The following is an 18,015-nucleotide window of genomic DNA, read 5'->3' on the forward strand; positions in this document are numbered from 1 at the left end:
TGTATATTCATCCAAGGGCGTAGGTTTGCATAGGGACAGTAGGGACATAACACTACCAACTTTTCAGGGTGCTCAAATTGTCCCCACCAACTTTTAAGCAACCTTATTTGCATTATATAAAGAGTTCAATTATACAGGTGATTTAGATTTACCCATACGCGATAATGATAGAATAGACCCTAACATTATTAGGTGACTTATTTTCATTATGTTCAGACTTACAATTATCCCCCCCAAATGAACGTTAGGCTGGCTAATGACTTGAAGCCCTCCGTCCCACCACAAAGACACATACATATACTCACACATCCCGACACATTCATGTCAACAACATGCCGCCTCCTCCGCCCCCTTCGGAGAGAAGGGATATTAGACGTTTTTTTTTCGGCCAAGTCATGTAAAAAGACGTCCATGTTGTGGCAGTGGGGGAAACACCACTAATTTTGCTATTGAAAGTTCGACCTGCATCAGAGTAAGCATAACGTTAAACTTTCTAACCTGCAAAACTACTGCGGTCAGGCCAGCCTCCACAAGGAACAACGAAGTCAAGCTAGCCGTCCCTTATTTGGATCATTGTTTACATTATGTGCATTACGGTAATATCGCCCCTACCAATATTTAGACCAAACCTACGCCCTAGTATTCATCCAAAGATAGGGTAATGAGGTTTTTTTTTTTTTTTTTTTTTTTTTTTTTTTATATATATATGTTTAATCATACTGGCCATTATTGATCATCACATGTTCATATAATAACAAACCAAATAAATTTAGCTGAAATCTTGTGCAGGAGCCAAGTTATCGTCCACATTAGCGGTGATTCTGTTTATACTGACATGGTTGTCTGAATTTTGCAGCCTTTGCTTCTGTACACTGTGCTGAACACCATAGGCAAAGTAGATGATCAAACCTGTTTACAAGAAAAAAAAATGCATTATTTGCATTGTGTTTGTCAACGCATTCAGATGAACAGTTTTATTCAATAGTCTACACGCACCTATTGCCATCCAAACAGCATAACGTATCCATGTATCCGATCCCAGTTGAACCATTAAGTAAATATTGATCAAGGTGCTCAAGATCGGAAGCAACGGCACAAAAGGAACCTGTTACCATAGAACAGAAACAAAGTGAAACTGTAAATTAAAGTAGTAACATTGGCATTAATGTTAAAAAAAATAATGGAAAACTATGGAAGTATTTTTTAAATCTTGCCTATAAACATACTGTCCACGAGGTAGAAACAAAACATAATGAACAATTGTTCAACCCTTTCTGCAACTAAGGAGGTGAACATTTTGTCTACTCGTCCAGAAGAACATTTGTGAAGTCATGTGTTGGACCTGAAATAGGACGTAGTTTACGACCTCTGTTGTAGTTCATACTGAAGATGGAGAATCATTCTTCGACATATTAAATTTTAGGTGACTGGAGTAGGAAGTGATTGGAGGTAATCTACCATGAAAGCAGCTTTTGTTGTGCTTTGCGGTTGTCTCCAGATGATGAGGATTGTAAGGCTCAGAATGGCTGTCACTAAAACAACACAGAGAATGCTCCACCACTCTGAAGACTGCAACGAGGTCCCCGCTTGGGATATCAAGAGACTCAGAATAGTTGCTAAAAATACTAAAAGGGAAAAAAATGTTAATACACTCAAGCAATGACAAATAACATAAAACATACACATGCCAATAGAAAATTTGACTAAGATCACTTACTGATACAAACTGTCAAAACAGACACATTTTTTGACGTCCGTGAAGTGCATTGTGAATGAGGAAAAAATAGTGCACTGACTGTAAATGGTTCTTCTTTGTTATCAGCATTGATATCTGCTTGATATCTGCACAAGTGAGAACAAACTGTTTGTATAAAAACTAACATGGGTCAACAAATCAAACTTTAGAGTACTATGACACAAAAAGTCATAATAAGGCTCATATACTGTATATTTCTTGGAAAATAATTTCGGTAAGATGCCCCAAATGTTTTTTCAGGTATCATTTGAATAGACGTGAGCTAGAAACTGTTGGCGAGCCAATGATATGCTTACAAAAACTGCAAAGCTCAAAAAGTTGTCAAATGATGATGGCCTTGCTTTTGTCCAAATACCTGGACTTTATAGTAATTGTTGTTGTACCCTACATTTAAGCAACTGTCATTACACTATCACAGTTAAAGTCTGCTATATGTCATGAAAATGCATTATTTCAATGAGTACAATGAGCAAGGGGTAGGTTTGCACAGGGACGGTAGGGACAAAACACTACCAACTTTTCAGGATGCTCAAATTGTCCCCACCAACTTGTAAGCAACCTTATTGGCATTATAAAATGAGTTCAGTTATATAGTTAATTTAGATTTTCTTCCCATATGTTGTAAGGATAGAATAGACCCGCCCCCCACAAACACACATTTAATTGGCTGATGACTTGAGCCCCCGCCCCGCCATACACACACACGAACATGCACACTCACACAGCCCCGACAGATTCATGTCGACAACATGCTCCGCCCCCTTTGAAAAGGAGGGATATTAGAAGTTTTTTTTCAGCCAGCAGCAGCCACTGTAAGTAATGTAAAAAGACGTCAATGTTGTGGGAGTGGAGGAAATACCACTAATTTTGCTACTGAAATTCCGACTTATTAATTAATTAATTAATTAATTTAAAAAAATAAAAATAAAAAAAACGGCGAGCTATTCAAGATTGGGTCCGCTTCAGGTGGACACTGACATGAACATGAACATGAACTGACATAAAAATGAAAATAAAAATCTGTGAAATCAAATCAAACATCAGAATTTCATGAGAGTACTTAGGTTCAGGTCTTGGGGTAGTTTAGTATGCCTCAGATGGATCAGTCTTTGGATATCTCAGATTTTTTTTCATTATCTTTTTCCCCAAATCACTTGTATATTACAATACTTAAATCTGAGTCAAGGGGTGCTCCAGTGTCCTCTAGAAGTGGACCCATTTTTGGACAGCTCCCTGTTTTTTTTTTTTTTGTTTTTTTTTTTTTAATAAAGGGATTTGTTCTTCAAAATGTTTCTTTAGTGGTTTTTGAAAACAAGTTAGTATAAGTCAATCCAGATTTATTTTGCATTGATCATTTAGCCCAGGGCCGGCCCTGCCTATAGACCCTACCCACCGACGTCACAAAATCACGTGATCGCTGTATTGTTCCGCCCCCTTGTCCGTCATTTTGTGTCTGTATTATTAATGGTCTCAATTGATCGAGCAATTTATAATGCATTTCATGGAAGACCCGGTGCTTTCGGATGCAGTAAACTCACTTGATGCGTTGCATAAAAGGCGTTATGTGGAAAAGCTCCAGTTTATCCATTCGCCAGATCCATATTTGATGCCTAAATCGATGTTTTTCGACCCGCTGTCTCCGCCGTATTTGCATGACATCTGCTAGCTACCCTGATATGTACAACTATCTTGTCCACACAAAATCAGCCTATTCTCACGAAAGTTTGAAAAACTTTAAGAGCTTGGAGGCTTATAAATACTTCGTTGCTGGTTGGGTGAAACAGGTCCTCGTCCACGAAAATTCGGCAGGAATCTTATCTTGTGCTTGGAAAGGTGAGTTACGAAATTTTCAATTCAAAATCTTTTGTTCTTGCTAACATCCACTGTCAAGTCGAATGTATTTCATGTAATTTGTCAATGGAGCTAGGGCTTTTAATGTTTATATGGTTTAGCGATAGCACTCTCACTACATACATACGTGTATGTTGTCGGCGATTAGCCTAGCAATGATCTCAATTGTGGTTGTCAGCCCAAAACCCTCTAAATATATATTAAATGCATCTTACCAGATATACAATGACTACTACATAATCTGTGGTAATCGTTTGGAGCCCAGTTTTCTCGTCGAATTGCAGCAGCCCATCTCGCTCTCTCCTCTCCGGGTCTCTCGGAATCCGGTAGAACTTCAAGTCTCTCCGTCTATCTTCTCTGTTATTGCAACCGACCGCCACACACGCCTTCACCATTTTGATTATTAATGTTAACGAGCAGAAAAACACGCCGTAAATAGGAGGAATGTACGTAGCCGTAACAGGCAAACACGATGTGTTGACGGACAATTGGGCGGCACCAGTCAGGAGGGCGGAGTTGTGACGTCACGTGGGTAGGGTCTATATGTAGAATATGCAGCTGCTTAGGGCCCCTGACCACTAGGGGGCCCCCAATCTGGCAATTGTTTAATTTATTCTATTTTGTTTACTACAGTTTGCTTTATTTGACTGAGTTTATTTGTTTGAGTTTTGATACTTGATTACAAGCTAAAAAAAATAAAAGTTCTTCCTTAAGTTCTTTCTTTCCTCTTTTAGAAAAAGGTTTGGCGCTATCTACTGTAAGTACTGACAATCATTTGGGGTGAGAAGTTTGAAGTATGCAGTGCAACAAAATGTGATTAATATACAAAATATGGGCGTATGGGTTGAATTGCATGTATGGGTTTCACAGTACACTGTGACGAAATGGTGGGCCAAAAATATGGGCCCCTTTGCATTATTTTGCTTAGGGCTCCCAAATGGTCTGGGCCGGCCGTGATTTAGCCTATCAATGAATTCAGTTCATATTTGTCAGAAATGTAGCCTTCACCCCTGTTCAATCATCTGTTTGGTCTTACTAAAGTCCCGTCCCCAACAAAAAGTGTACATAGAGGTTATGCTGTTATATTGTCCCTAACGACGTTGAGACCAAACCTCTGTCCTTGCAATGAGCATTATATCAGATTAGGCAAACTGATAGATTTCGTGATTAAAGTGTTACATAGCATAAAATCACATCTTCCAGCATGGCAACAAATCTAAAAAGACTGAAAATACCTTAATATGAGAATACATATGGCAACAAGAGTGTAGGCAAAGAGGGTTCCAATGGACATCATGTCAACCAGCGCCTTCAGATCGAACAATAATGCCATGATGGCTGCCGAAGTCAGCAAAAATTTAAGTCAAAATATGAAGTTATGCATTTGTAATACATTTGTAATATTTTGCTATGATTCTGATTCTTATAATAAAACATATTTAATTATTTATTCATTTTACCTGCGACGACACCTGAAGCCAGTGTAGCAATGACAGGACTTTGTCTCTCACTCACTTTGCTTAGATGGCTGAAGAGAAGGCCATCCCTCGCCATGGCAAAAAGGACTCGGGGCATTGGAAACATTGATCCCAGTAAGCTGAAGGGGTGTGGATTAAGACGGGTTTAATTAATTAAATATCAAAAAGAACATCTCCTCATAAAATAACGTTAACAAACAACTTAATGCTAGTGGGACGTTGCCCTCCTACCTTGTTGACAGAGCACAGAGGGATCCCACTGCCACGGCATACTTTGCAGGGCCCCAGCCCACATAAGTAAAAGCCACAGGCAATGGGCTATGAACACTCAGCAAATAGTATGGCATCATTAACGTCAAGGCAGCGGACACGCCGAAATAAGCCAGGAAGCAAATGAGGAGGGATGCCACAATTCCTATTGGGATGGATTTCTGAGGATTCTGAACCTCCTCCCCTATGGGGAAAAGGAAAAACATAGAAGCACTCAAACCTCCAGCACAAGGTGTAAAAACATCCAATGTACTGATTCTCTCTCTCTCTCTTTTTTATTTTTATTTTTTTTAATTATTAAGTGCTCTCAGTATGATTCAGATTACAACTTCCATAATAAACGTTTCACTAATACCTCTCATTAGGGTTGTTCCGATCATGTTTTTTTGCTTCCGATCCGATCCCCATCGTTTTAGTTTGAGTATCTGCCGATCCCGATATTTCCCGATCCAATTGCTTTTTTTTTGCTCCCGATTCAATTCCAATCATTCCCGATAATTTTTCCCGATCATATACATTTTGGCAATGCATTAAGAAAAAAATGAATAAAACTCGGACGAATATATACATTCAACATACAGTACATAAGTACTGTATTTGTATATTATGACAATAAATCCTCAAGATGGCATTTGCATTATTAACATTCTTTCTGTGAGAGGGATCCACGGATAGAAAGACTTGTAATTCTTAAAGGATAAATGTGACTTTGTATATTGTGACTACATATTGCCATCTAGTGTATTTGTTGAGCTTTCAGTAAATGATACTGTAGCCATTTAACTTCTGCCCAAATGCATGATGGGAAGTGCAACCATGACTGCGCGTCGTGGTACCAATTGATATATCTTCTCTGCGTTGGGAAATAACATAGGGTGTTAAGAAAAAGATCAACTACTACCTTCTTCCCCATATTTCTTCCCACGGTTATTCTAATCGTTGGGAGAAGGATTGTAAGACTTTGGCCATTTAAAAAAAAGTTCCAAAGGCTGCCAAAATTCACTCTACCCATTTTACGCAGCCTTTAAGATCCATATACTGTATGGGTAAAACAGCGCCACTATTGATTGAACGCGTCAATGCGTGAGTGGGTCGTGCAGCGCATGCGTTTGTTGCGTTAAATATTGTAACGTGATAAATTTAAAAGATATTAATTTTCGCCGTTAAGGCGATAAAATTGATCACCCTACCTTAAGCTTATACTAAAGACTCTGGAAGAGTGTAACGCATTATATCTGTAACGTTAAATACAATTAGAAAATGATTTAATTAAAAAAAAAATATATATATATATATATATATATATATATATATATATATATACATATATATAATAATATAATATATAAAAAGTAAAAAATATATATAAAATATAAAAAATATAAAATATTTTTAAAAAAAAAGGCATGTCTGATATTTTTTTGCCAATTCCGATACTTTGAAAATGACATGATCGGACCCGATCGATTGGGATGCCGATCGATCGGACATCTCTACCTCTCATATTATAATCTTTTCAATAAGTACAAATTCAATATCAATTCAGAAGTTTACCTGTCGTGGCAATACAGTCAAAGCCGACAAATGCATAAAAGCAAGTGGCTGCTCCTGCCAGTGTTCCCTCAAAGCCAAAAGGGAAAAATCCACCTTTTCCAAAAGCTATGGTTTCATTCAGTGATGATGTGTTTCTGCAGCAAACAAACATAACACGCTTGATCTTATTCCAATTATTAATCACAGGAAATCAAATCATTAAGACAAGCTTCTGCCAGATTTTGATTGCAGTGTCTTTTGGTCATGTAAAAAAAATACAACATACCCAAGTGAATTTTGGAGAGTTTCTTCATCAATGTACCAATTGTTGAGATCTCCCTTTATGAATCCAGTGAGGATAACAAATAGCAACACTACAATATTAATTGCTGTAAAAACTTTGTTCACAATGGCTGATTCTTTAACACCGAATGCAAGAATGCCTAGATGGGAAATAGACACGGTCAAAAGTAATACTCAAAGATGTTGTGTTTGTAATATTTGGGTGTGTGGACGATTAAAACGTGCCTGCCAAGAGAATAATAAGACCAGCTGCAAAGAAGTCTGGGTAGGGAGCTAATCCAGGCAAATCCATGGAAGCTTTTTTCCCCAGGGAATTGGCAATGACATTTCCAATGAGGTCATCAAAGGTTCCACTCCACGCTCTGGCCACACTAGATGTCCCTGAATTTAAAAAAAAAAAAAAATGGATACGATTGTACTAAACTCTTAAAATTAAAACTAGTTCAAAGGTAATCTATACTCATACATAAATTGAATTTCTGTGTGGGTGCATTCATTCCCTATGGACTCTGAAACGGCTAAGTGGATTTTGACAAAATTTTACACAGTTGTACTTTAAGTGTTTGAGAGTGTTCTAAGAAGGATTTGATCTCTGTAGGCCTCAATTTAGTTCGGAAAGTTTTTTGAAACTCCAAAAATTAGCATGGAAAATGCGAGACCTGACTATGGAGGTGACAGCGCCATCTTTTCGGCAAAATTCTCTTGCAATTGCAATGTCGCAGTTGGTTTTCAACCTTACACAAATTTAATGTGCTGTGACGATACGGTGTGTCTTTGAGTACTCCACAACAAAAAAATGTACAATTTTATATCACTAAGGGATCAATTTCGGCTGGATATTCGTACTGGAGCGACTGTTGTTTATTATGTGTTACGTCCGCAATGGTTCATGGGTAGTTGTTGCAACTATGATTGAGAGTGGTGATTGCCGTTGTTATCTGGTGTTTTCTGTTCAAAAAGGGCACCGTCTCATGGAGACGTGCAGCGTATAGGGCACGAGAGCAGCAAGTGTGAATCATAAAAACTCCACGTTGCTCACTACAATACTGTACACAGTGGTGGAAAATCTTTATCTGCCATTCGATTGTGTTGCGTTCACGTTACACAAACCCGAACAATGTTGGGCCACAGTGCTCGATAAAACCAACCCGCATACGTAAAAAAAAAAAGCCCTTATTTTCGAGGTTTCTTTCGTGTCGTTTTAGCAATTCATGACTCCAACAACCTGGGCCATACTGCTAGTGTAATATACAGCGGTATAGGGCTGCAGCTATTGAATATTTTGGTAATCGAGTAATCGACTGAAAATTCTATCGATTAATCGATTAATTGGATAAAACAAATATATTTTTAGGTGAAGAGCAATTATAAATATACATGAGAAAACATAACATTTCATCTAATCTTGAACCATTTTCAGTCAATCAATGTCTTTATTTTCGATGTATATTGTTGAAAACAGCCAACAATTACATCTCAGTGGTAACTAGAATTAAAAAAAAAACTCGCTTTCACTCAAAAAACCTTTAGATCTTATTAATATGTATATATATATATATATATATATATATATATATATATATATATATATATATATATATACATATATATATATATATATATATATATATATATATATATATATATATATATGTATATATATGTATGTATATGTATACCTAAAAATGCTGTTACGCTTGATAGCACACATCACTTAAAAGTTAGGATTTTTTCCCACGTGTTTCAATTGAATTTCTATTTGTGTCAAGCCATTAGGCCATTAAGTTTTAAGTTAGTCTAAAGTGTAAGTCCTGATAGGATTTCGAGCTTTTGCAGTGTTCAAAATAAATGTATGATACAGGCTGTATTGGAGCACATTAGGGACCAGTGCTACTTGGTGTTTTATCCAGCAATGACTACTGAGCTAAAATTGACAGTTAGCATTATTGAGTTTTTATTTTACACCCTCATCACTCCACAACGCTATGTTATGTTAAAGCCTGTATGTAAGACACGTTAGCCACGCATCGACAGTTGTCATAATTAATAGAAACCTAGCCCTCCGCAGGGCTAACATTACATGAGCTAGTGACAGTAACGTTAATCTTGTTTATTAGTTATTCTAGTATTCTAGTTATTCTAGTTTATTATTCTTCTGCTTTAAGATGGCGGCTGTTTACTAACGCTGCCCAGACGCGGCCAAGTCTGTCATTTCGCATCTAGTTCAACATACATGTGATCTCTATGAGACTCATCAGACGCTACCTGCTATCAACGTAGCATCATGCGGGCTAGTATTTAGCAACGTCGGCGTCGTTTGTAGCGGCTGTCGGCTGGTGTAAGTTTTTTTTTTTTTTTTAGTTTTTTTTATGCTTCTTCCTCTACGCAAGTGACATCAGCGCATTGTCCCGCATTAAAAGTAGTCCGAGCAAAACGTGATGCTTAGAGCTGTCAAAATAAACGATTACTCAAGGTGAATAAAATTACTTAGATCAGTTTTTAAACTCGAGTTACTCGAGTTGCTCGAGTATTCGTTTCAGCTCTACAGCAGTATGAAAAAGTATCTGAACTTTTTGGAATTTCTCACATTTCTGCATAAAATCAACATCAAATGTGATCTGATCTTTGTCAAAATCACACAGATGACAAAAAAGTGTCTGCTTTAACTAAAAGCCCCCAAACACTTGCGCTGGGCTTAGCTCCAGCGGCTAGCAAGGCTAATTAGCCTATCAGTGGCGTTTCGCACGTCCTTCTGAACAGAGGAACGAGCCCCGTTTGGGGGTTTTATTCAAGTCTCACCTGGGTCCTCCCAAGGAGTGGCCATCGACCAAAGATGATGCCAAAAGTTCAGAGCAAAATACTCAGAATCGTAAAAAAGAACCCTTACGTGTCTGCTAAAGACTTAGATAAATCAATGGCACAGTCCAATATCTCTGTGCACACATATACTATATGTATAACTATGGCCAAGACTGGTGTTCATGGAAGGACTCCACGGTGGAAGCTACTGCTGTCTAAAAAAAACATTGTTGCTCGTTTAATGTTCACAAAAAGGCACTTGGATACTCCGCAAAAGTTTTGGCAAAATGTATTGTGGACTGACGAAACCAAAGTTGAATTGTTTGGGAGGAACACAAAACTGCTGAGGAATAATGGAACCAACATCAACGCCTCATCCCCCCTATGAAGCATGGTGGAGGGAGCATCCTGATTTGGGGCTGTTTTGCTGCCTCAGGGCCTAGACAACTTGCAATCATTAATGGAAAAATGAATTCAATAGTTTATGAGGATGTTTTGCAGGAAAACCTGACCCGTCTGTCAGATAGTTGAAGCTAAAAAGAGGATGGATGCTGCAACAATACAATGATCCAAAACACAGAAGTAAATTAACTTCAGAATGGTTTCAGAAGAACAAAATACAAGTCAAAGTCTAGACTTGAACCCCATGGAGATGCTGTAGCATAAACTAAAGACAGCGATTCCTGCCAGACATCCCAGGAATCTGATTGAACTACAGCAGTTTTGTTGAGAAGAGTAGGCCAAGATTAGTCCTGATCGATGAGCCAGACTGATCTGCAGCTACAGGAAGCGTCTGGTTGAAGTTATTGCTGCCAAAGGGGGGGCAAAATATTAAATGTGATGGTTCAATTACTTATGTTTCCTCCTTCTCTCATTGTTTGCATACTGTCCTCATTAAAATATGAAAACCTATAACTGTTTGGGTGGTTTTAGTTAAAGCAGACACTATTTTTTCATCTGTGTGATTTTGACAAGCTCAAATCACATTTGATGGTGATTTTATGCAGAAATGTGAGAAATTCCAGAAGGTTCAGATACTTTTTCATACCACTGTACAGTAATTATTGGAATGATTGCTGGCCAATCACAGGGAGAGTAGATATGATGATAAAAAAATGTTCCAAAAGCTCACATGTGACAAACTGAAGTAGCCCCACGATGACGAAATACTGTCTGTGCATTTACCTATTACATAAGACAGTAGAAGGTTCCAGCCCGTGATGAAAGCCCAAATCTCCCCCACTGTCACATAGCTGTAGAGGTAGGCCGAACCAGTTTTGGGAACACGAGCTCCAAATTCAGCATAGCATAATCCCGCAAAGACTGAAGCTACGGCTGCAATCAAGAAGGAGATGATGATACTGGGCCCGGCCACAGTTCTGGCCACTTCTCCTGACAGCACATAGACGCCAGCCCCTAAAGTGCTTCCCACTCCCAAAGCCACAAGGTCAAGGGTGGTCAAGCAGCGGCGGAAATTGGACACCTCGCCTTCAGGCTCCAGAGGTTTCCTGCGTGATAGGCTCTGAAGGAATTGCAGGATCTTTGCACCAGACATCCTAGTGAGACACTAAGACATAAAATATAATAGTGTCATGATTGTAAACAACAAAAGCCAACCAGTCTAGCACAATGCTTGATTTTACTTGGCCGTGTTAATTTAGTAAAATATTATCACAATGTTTCACAGAATTATACATGTCCTTATTAAATTATAATGACATTTGGAATCAACCCACTGACCTTCATCATGTTTGGATGTTTGAATCGATAATAGACAATACACACGGTTTGACACAGACTGGTTTAAATGGGTGTTAAGGGTAAGTATCCACACTTGACTTGTTTGAATTTAGGAGTGTCTGCTCATAAATAATCAAAGACATTTTAATTTATAAAAAGACGGCACATTTCCTCCAGGGCTCTGGTAAATACGCCGCATACTAAGCCAGTCATGCAAAGAGAATAAAATTTAAAAAAAAAAAGTTTGCTAACTCTGAAATGGGATATAAAAGCAAAACAAATATTTGAAAATGTCACTTAGTTGTGTTTAAAAGTCAAAAAGAGAAAACTATAGTTGGACCAAACCAGGTCACGTTGAACAACAATGACTTAGAAGGATTATGATTCATCATGCTAGGAAGATGCAAATTTCAATTGAATGAACATTTTTCTGTACATTCTGTTAAACTGTACTTTATACAGGGGTGAAAGTGGGCCAGAACGGTCAGGAACGCAGTTCCGGTATAAGATTCAGGGCCAGAACGCAGTTCCGGTATAAGAATTAGGGCCGGAATGCTGTTCCGGTAAAAGATTCAGGGCTGGAATGCTGTTCCAGTACACGGTGCTTTGATTCCGAAAATATGACAGCAACTGTCAAAACGCTATGCAAAAAAAAAAAAAAAAAAATGCAAAGCATGCATTTCAGCTCCAAGAAGAAAACAATCTACCAACATCAGATTTACATACACAAGTAGGGTTGTTCCGATCATGTTTTTTTGCTCCGGATCCGATCCCGATCGTTTTAGTTTGAGTATCTGCCGATCCCGATATTTCCCGATCCGATTGCTTTTTTTTTTTTGCTCCCGATTCAATTCCAATCATTCCCGATAACTTTTCCCGATCATATACATTTTGGCAATGCATTAAGAAAAAAATGAATAAAACTCGGACGAATATATACATTCAACATACATAAGTACTGTATTTGTTTATTATGACAATAAATCCTCAAGATGGCATTTACGTTATTAACATTTTTTCTGTGAGAGGGATCCACGAATAGAAAGACTTGTGACTTTGTATATTGTGACTAAATATTGCCATCTAGTTTAGTGTATTTGTTGAGCTTTCAGTAAATTATACTGTAGCCATGCCAAAATGCATGATGGGAAGTGCAACCATGACTGTGTGTAGTGCTACCAATTGATATATCTTCTCTGCGTTGGGAAATAACATAGGGTGTTAAGAAAATGATCAATTATTACCTTGCTTCCCCACATTGCTTCCCACGTTATTTTTAATCATAGGGAGAGGGATTGTAAGGCTTTAGCCAATTAAAAAAAGGCTCCAAAGCTGCCAAAATTCACTCATTTTACGATGCCTTTTAGCTTTCTAAATAGGTAAAACAGCGCCATTACAGAATGAGCGCGACAATGCGTGAGTGGGTCGTGCAGCGCATGCATTAATTGCGTTAAATATTTTAACGTGATACATTTTTTAAAAAATTAATTACCGCCGTTATCGGGATAGATTTGATAACCCTACCTTAAGCCTAAACTAAAGACTCTGGATGAGTGTAACAAATTATGTCTGTAACGTAAATACAATTAATAAACGATTTAATTAAAATATATATATATATTAAAAAAGGGCATGTCCGATATTTTTTTGCCGATTCCGATACTTTGAAAATGACGTGATCGGACCCGAGATGCCGATCGATCGGGACATCTCTATACACAAGTGTTAACAACAAGCATAGTTAAGTGCTCGAGTAGCGTAATCCGTTCCCACCAATATTTATTATTGATTTTATTTCACGGACGGCATGGAGGTTTCCCCAGCTGCTGCAGTTATCCGAGTCTGACGATGATGAGTCACGTCAGTGTGCGAATGCACGCAGCAAAGCAAAACGTCTGGACTCATTTATCCGTTCAATTGGCTGACATACTGACATGTGATCAGCAGAGATGGTTAGCTCTGATTGGTTCAAATGTGCACGATTTCTTGAACAGCCAAAAAAAAAAAAAAAAAAAAAAAAAAAACAGCTCGTTGAATTGATGCGACAAAAAAAGGGGCAATGCAACATAAAATGGATCAAATCTTTAAGAGGAACGAAAGAGTTAAGGAGGTTTATTTATCATGTTTAGTTTTATTTACTCTGATGGGGAGGTTAAGAACATCTTGGCTGTCAATGTACAATTTGAACTTTGTTTGTTTTATTTGTTCATTTATGTTAGGCTACTTATCCATTTCCTTATGATTTAAAAAAGTCAATGTTTGAATATATATCTTCAAAATATATTCCATTTCACTCTGCGTCATTTACTTATATTTCTGAATGTACAGTGCCTTGCAAAAGTATTCGGCCCCCTTGAATCTTGCAACCTTTCGCCACATTTCAGGCTTCAAACATACAGATATGAAATTTAATTTTTTTGTCAAGAATCAACAACAAGTGGGACACAATCGTGAAGTGGAACAACATTTATTGGATAATTTAAACTTTTTTAACAAATAAAAAACTGAAAAGTGGGGCGTGCAATATTATTCGGCCCCTTTACTTTCAGTGCAGCAAACTCACTCCAGATGTTCAGTGAGGATCTCTGAATGATCCAATGTTGTCCTAAATGACCGATGATGGTAAATAGAATCCACCTGTGTGTAATCAAGTCTCTGTATAAATGCACCTGCTCTGTGATAGTCTCAGGGTTCTGTTTAAAGTGCAGAGAGCATTATGAAAACCAAGGAACACACCAGGCAGGTCCGAGATACTGTTGTGGAGAAGTTTAAAGCCGGATTTGGATACAAAAAGATTTCCCAAGCTTTAAACATCTCAAGGAGCACTGTGCAAGCCATCATATTGAAATGGAAGGAGCGTCAGACCACTGCAAATCTACCAAGACCCGGCCGTCCTTCCAAACTTTCTTCTCAAACAAGGAGAAAACTGATCAGAGATGCAGCCAAGAGGCCCATGATCACTCTGGATGAACTGCAGAGATCTACAGCTGAGGTGGGAGAGTCTGTCCATAGGACAACAATCAGTCGTACACTGCACAAATCTGGCCTTTATGGAAGAGTGGCAAGAAGAAAGCCATTTCTCAAAGATATCCATAAAAAGTCTCGTTTAAAGTTTGCCACAAGCCACCTGGGACACACACCAAACATGTGGAAGAAGGTGCTCTGGTCAGATGAAACCAAAATTGAACTTTTTGGCCACAATGCAAAACGATATGTTTGGCGTAAAAGCAACACAGCTCATCACCCTGAACACACCATCCCCACTGTCAAACATGGTGGTGGCAGCATCATGGTTTAGGCCTGCTTTTCTTCAGCAGGGACAGGGAAGATGGTGAAAATTGACGGGAAGATGGATGCAGCCAAATACAGGAACATTCTGGAAGAAAACCTGTTGGTATCTGCACAAGACCTGAGACTGGGAAGGAGATTTATCTTCCAACAGGACAATGATCCAAAACATAAAGCCAAATCTACAATGGAATGGTTCAAAAATAAACGTATCCAGGTGTTAGAATGGCCAAGTCAAAGTCCAGACCTGAATCCAATCGAGAATCTGTGGAAAGAGCTGAAGACTGCTGTTCACAAACACTCTCCAACAACCTCACTGAGCTCGAGCTGTTTTGCAAGGAAGAATGGGCAAGAATGTCAGTCTCTCGATGTGCAAATCTGATAGAAACATACCCCAAGCGACTTGCAGCTGTAATTGGAGCAAAAGGTGGCGCTACAAAGTATTAACGCAAGGGGGCCGAATAATATTGCACGCCCCACTTTTCAGTTTTTTATTTGTTAAAAAAGTTTAAATTATCCAATAAATTTTGTTCCACTTAACGATTGTGTCCCACTTGTTGTTGATTCTTGACAAAAAATTAAAATTTTGTATCTTTATGTTTGAAGCCTGAAATGTGGCGAAAGGTTGCAAGGTTCAAGGGGGCCGAATACTTTTGCAAGGCACTGTATGTTACTTATATCTTTATTATTAAAAAAATGTAAATGTTTACATTAACTTCAATTTTAATATATCTTATATATATCTTATGTTCTTAATTAGTTAAAATTGAGATTAACCCTAAAAATTAGGAGATGGAGTTTGGGGTTATTGCTGTTTTTGTTAACTTTTATTTTGCAAATCATTGAAAAAATACAATTTTGAATGAAAATCAGTTTTTGTATGTGTTATAGAAATAACTGTGCTAAAACAGTTTTCTTTGCTTTTCAGTAGTTTAAGAGGTTTGACCCCCCCCAAAAAAAATGAAAAAAATAAAAACATAAATAACATTTCTGGCTCCGTGGTGACCTTCGCATCGGGGAGTTCCGGCAAGAAATTCTAGCCACTTTCACCCCTGAATTTATATAACAGTTCTGTGATACCCTGCTGAACAGCCGTATTTGAATTCTTCCCAAAATATGGCCTGTACATGATATTTACATTTAAGAACCTGATTTAGGGTCCTCGCGTCACTGTCCGAGCATGCCTTTGTCCCCATAAAACAATGAAAAGAAGAACATTTAACATGATTTACCTGGTCGACTTATTATTCTTTTTACTTAAATGTATGGCTTAAATTTGACTCCTTTGGAAGGTTCTAAGTTATTATTAGTTGTAATGGAAAAAAATAAATCACGTTGAATTCCTCGTACCAAAAGATAGTCCCTTACCTTTGCGGGATGTGAGTGACTTTCAACGCGTTTCAGACGACACCACTTGTGAAGATATGTCAAACTCTTCACTGTGAACGCTTCATAGCAAGGAATTTTTGATGCATTATGTTACATTTCAGACATAAGTGCCATTTCTGGGGGGAAAGGCGAAAGAGAAGGTCAGAATTATTTGCTGCTGGCATGTCAAACATTCATCCATTTAATTAAGTGAATATTAATGAAGTACAATCTTTTGGGGGTGGTGAGGAGGCATGTCTCAGATTGTGTGCAGGAACAGTATGTAAATAGTATGTTGTTTGTTTGGAGGCTTTGGAAATTTACTCCTGGCGTATGAAAAATAAAAAAATCATTCATCATCCCTAGAGGGACAATGCAGATGATTCAGTAGATGTAAATTACAGTGGGGCAAATAAGTATTTAGTCCACCACTAATTGTGCAAGTTCTCCCTCTTGAAAATATTAGAGAGGCCTGTAATTGTCAACATTGGTAAACCTCAACCATGAGAGACAGCATGTGGAAAAAAAAAACAGAAAATCACATTGTTTGATTTTTAAAGAATTTATTTGCAAATCATGGTGGAAAATAAGTATTTGGTCAATACCAAAAGTTCATCTCAATACTTTGTTATGTACCCTTTGTTGGCAATGACGGAGGCCAAACGTTTTTTGTAACTCTTCACAAGCTTTTCACACACTGTTGCTGGTATTTTGGCCCATTCCTCCATGCAGATCTCCTCCAGAGCAATGATGTTTTGGGGCTGTCGTTGGGCAACGCTGACTTTCAACTCCCTCCACAGATTTTCTATGGGGTTGAGATCTGGAGACTGGCTAGGCCACTATTGTTGTTCTGATGTCCCACCAATGAGACATCAGAACAATAACCAAATGACTGCATTACACCTTGAAATGCTTCTTACGAAGCCACTACTTTGTTGCCCTAGCTGTGTGTTTGGGATCATTGTCATGCTGAAACACCCAGCCACGTCTCATCTTCAATGCCCTTGCTGATGGAAGGAGATTTTCACTCAAAATCTCTTGATTTTTTTTTTCTCTCGTTTTTTTTTATTTTTATTACTATTTCTTTGGCTTAATGTGGTTATGTAATGGCTTATTGTACGGTATCGTTATAACAACAGATAGATAAGTTTGTGCTGAGGGAAAAAAATACCATTGTTTAAAAGGAAAAAAAAAACTCCCGCAAAAATATAAGCAGTTACTCGCAATGTTACTCATTACTTGAGTATTCTTTTCACTGGATACTTTTTTACTCATACTTGAGTACATTTTTTTGGATAACTACTTTTACTATTTCTTGAGTAATATTTATTTTTAAGTAACACTACTATTACTTGAGTAAAATATTTGGCTACTCTACCCACCTCTCGTGCCACTGATACCCAATCTTCAATACCAGTCAGGCTCAGAATGTGTCTAGCACACGTTTTTGCAGTCACAACTGCTTTTTGTATGGACATGAGGACTCATAGCTTTTTGGAAATGTAGTAAAAGTTTGCCGATTTCCAAATGCTTGCCTATGTTTCGAGGAACACACGCTCAAAGAAAATTGTTTCTAACAGAGACATCTGCTCAGCAACAAATTGAGGTGTGGTTCATCAGAGCAGAAGG

The 18,015-nt window shown here is 38.0% G+C and overlaps 1 protein-coding gene across 1 annotated transcript; it reads right to left on the reverse strand.

The window, feature by feature from the left end:
• zgc:175280 (cationic amino acid transporter 2 family protein) lies at positions 1–11,545 on the reverse strand. The gene is made up of 11 exons (XM_057820886.1): positions 11,176–11,545; positions 7,417–7,572; positions 7,175–7,331; positions 6,910–7,043; positions 5,317–5,539; positions 5,068–5,204; positions 4,843–4,945; positions 1,718–1,842; positions 1,459–1,625; positions 997–1,105; positions 1–909 (listed from the first exon to the last, which is right to left on the reverse strand). Exons 1-11 carry the CDS (start codon positions 11,543–11,545, stop codon positions 770–772), a joined length of 1,821 nt encoding a protein of 606 aa, XP_057676869.1. The 3' UTR covers positions 1–769.
• Positions 11,546–18,015: the final 6,470 nt, after the last annotated feature.

Source organism: Corythoichthys intestinalis, chromosome 18, assembly GCF_030265065.1.
Source record: "Corythoichthys intestinalis isolate RoL2023-P3 chromosome 18, ASM3026506v1, whole genome shotgun sequence".
Lineage (NCBI taxonomy): Eukaryota > Metazoa > Chordata > Actinopteri > Syngnathiformes > Syngnathidae > Corythoichthys > Corythoichthys intestinalis.

Bases quoted from the DNA above. Each gene is read 5' to 3' on its own strand.
- zgc:175280 (XM_057820886.1), bottom strand. From the start codon at position 11,545: ATGTCTGGTGCAAAGATCCTGCAATTCCTTCAGAGCCTATCACGCAGG. The intron at 7,573-11,175 runs GTAAATGCACAG...TTTTAAATTCAG, and splicing joins TCTACTGTCTTATGTAATAG to GGACATCTAGTGTGGCCAGA. The intron at 1,626-1,717 runs GTAAGTGATCTT...TTTCCCTTTTAG, and splicing joins TGTTTTGACAGTTTGTATCA to TATTTTTAGCAACTATTCTG.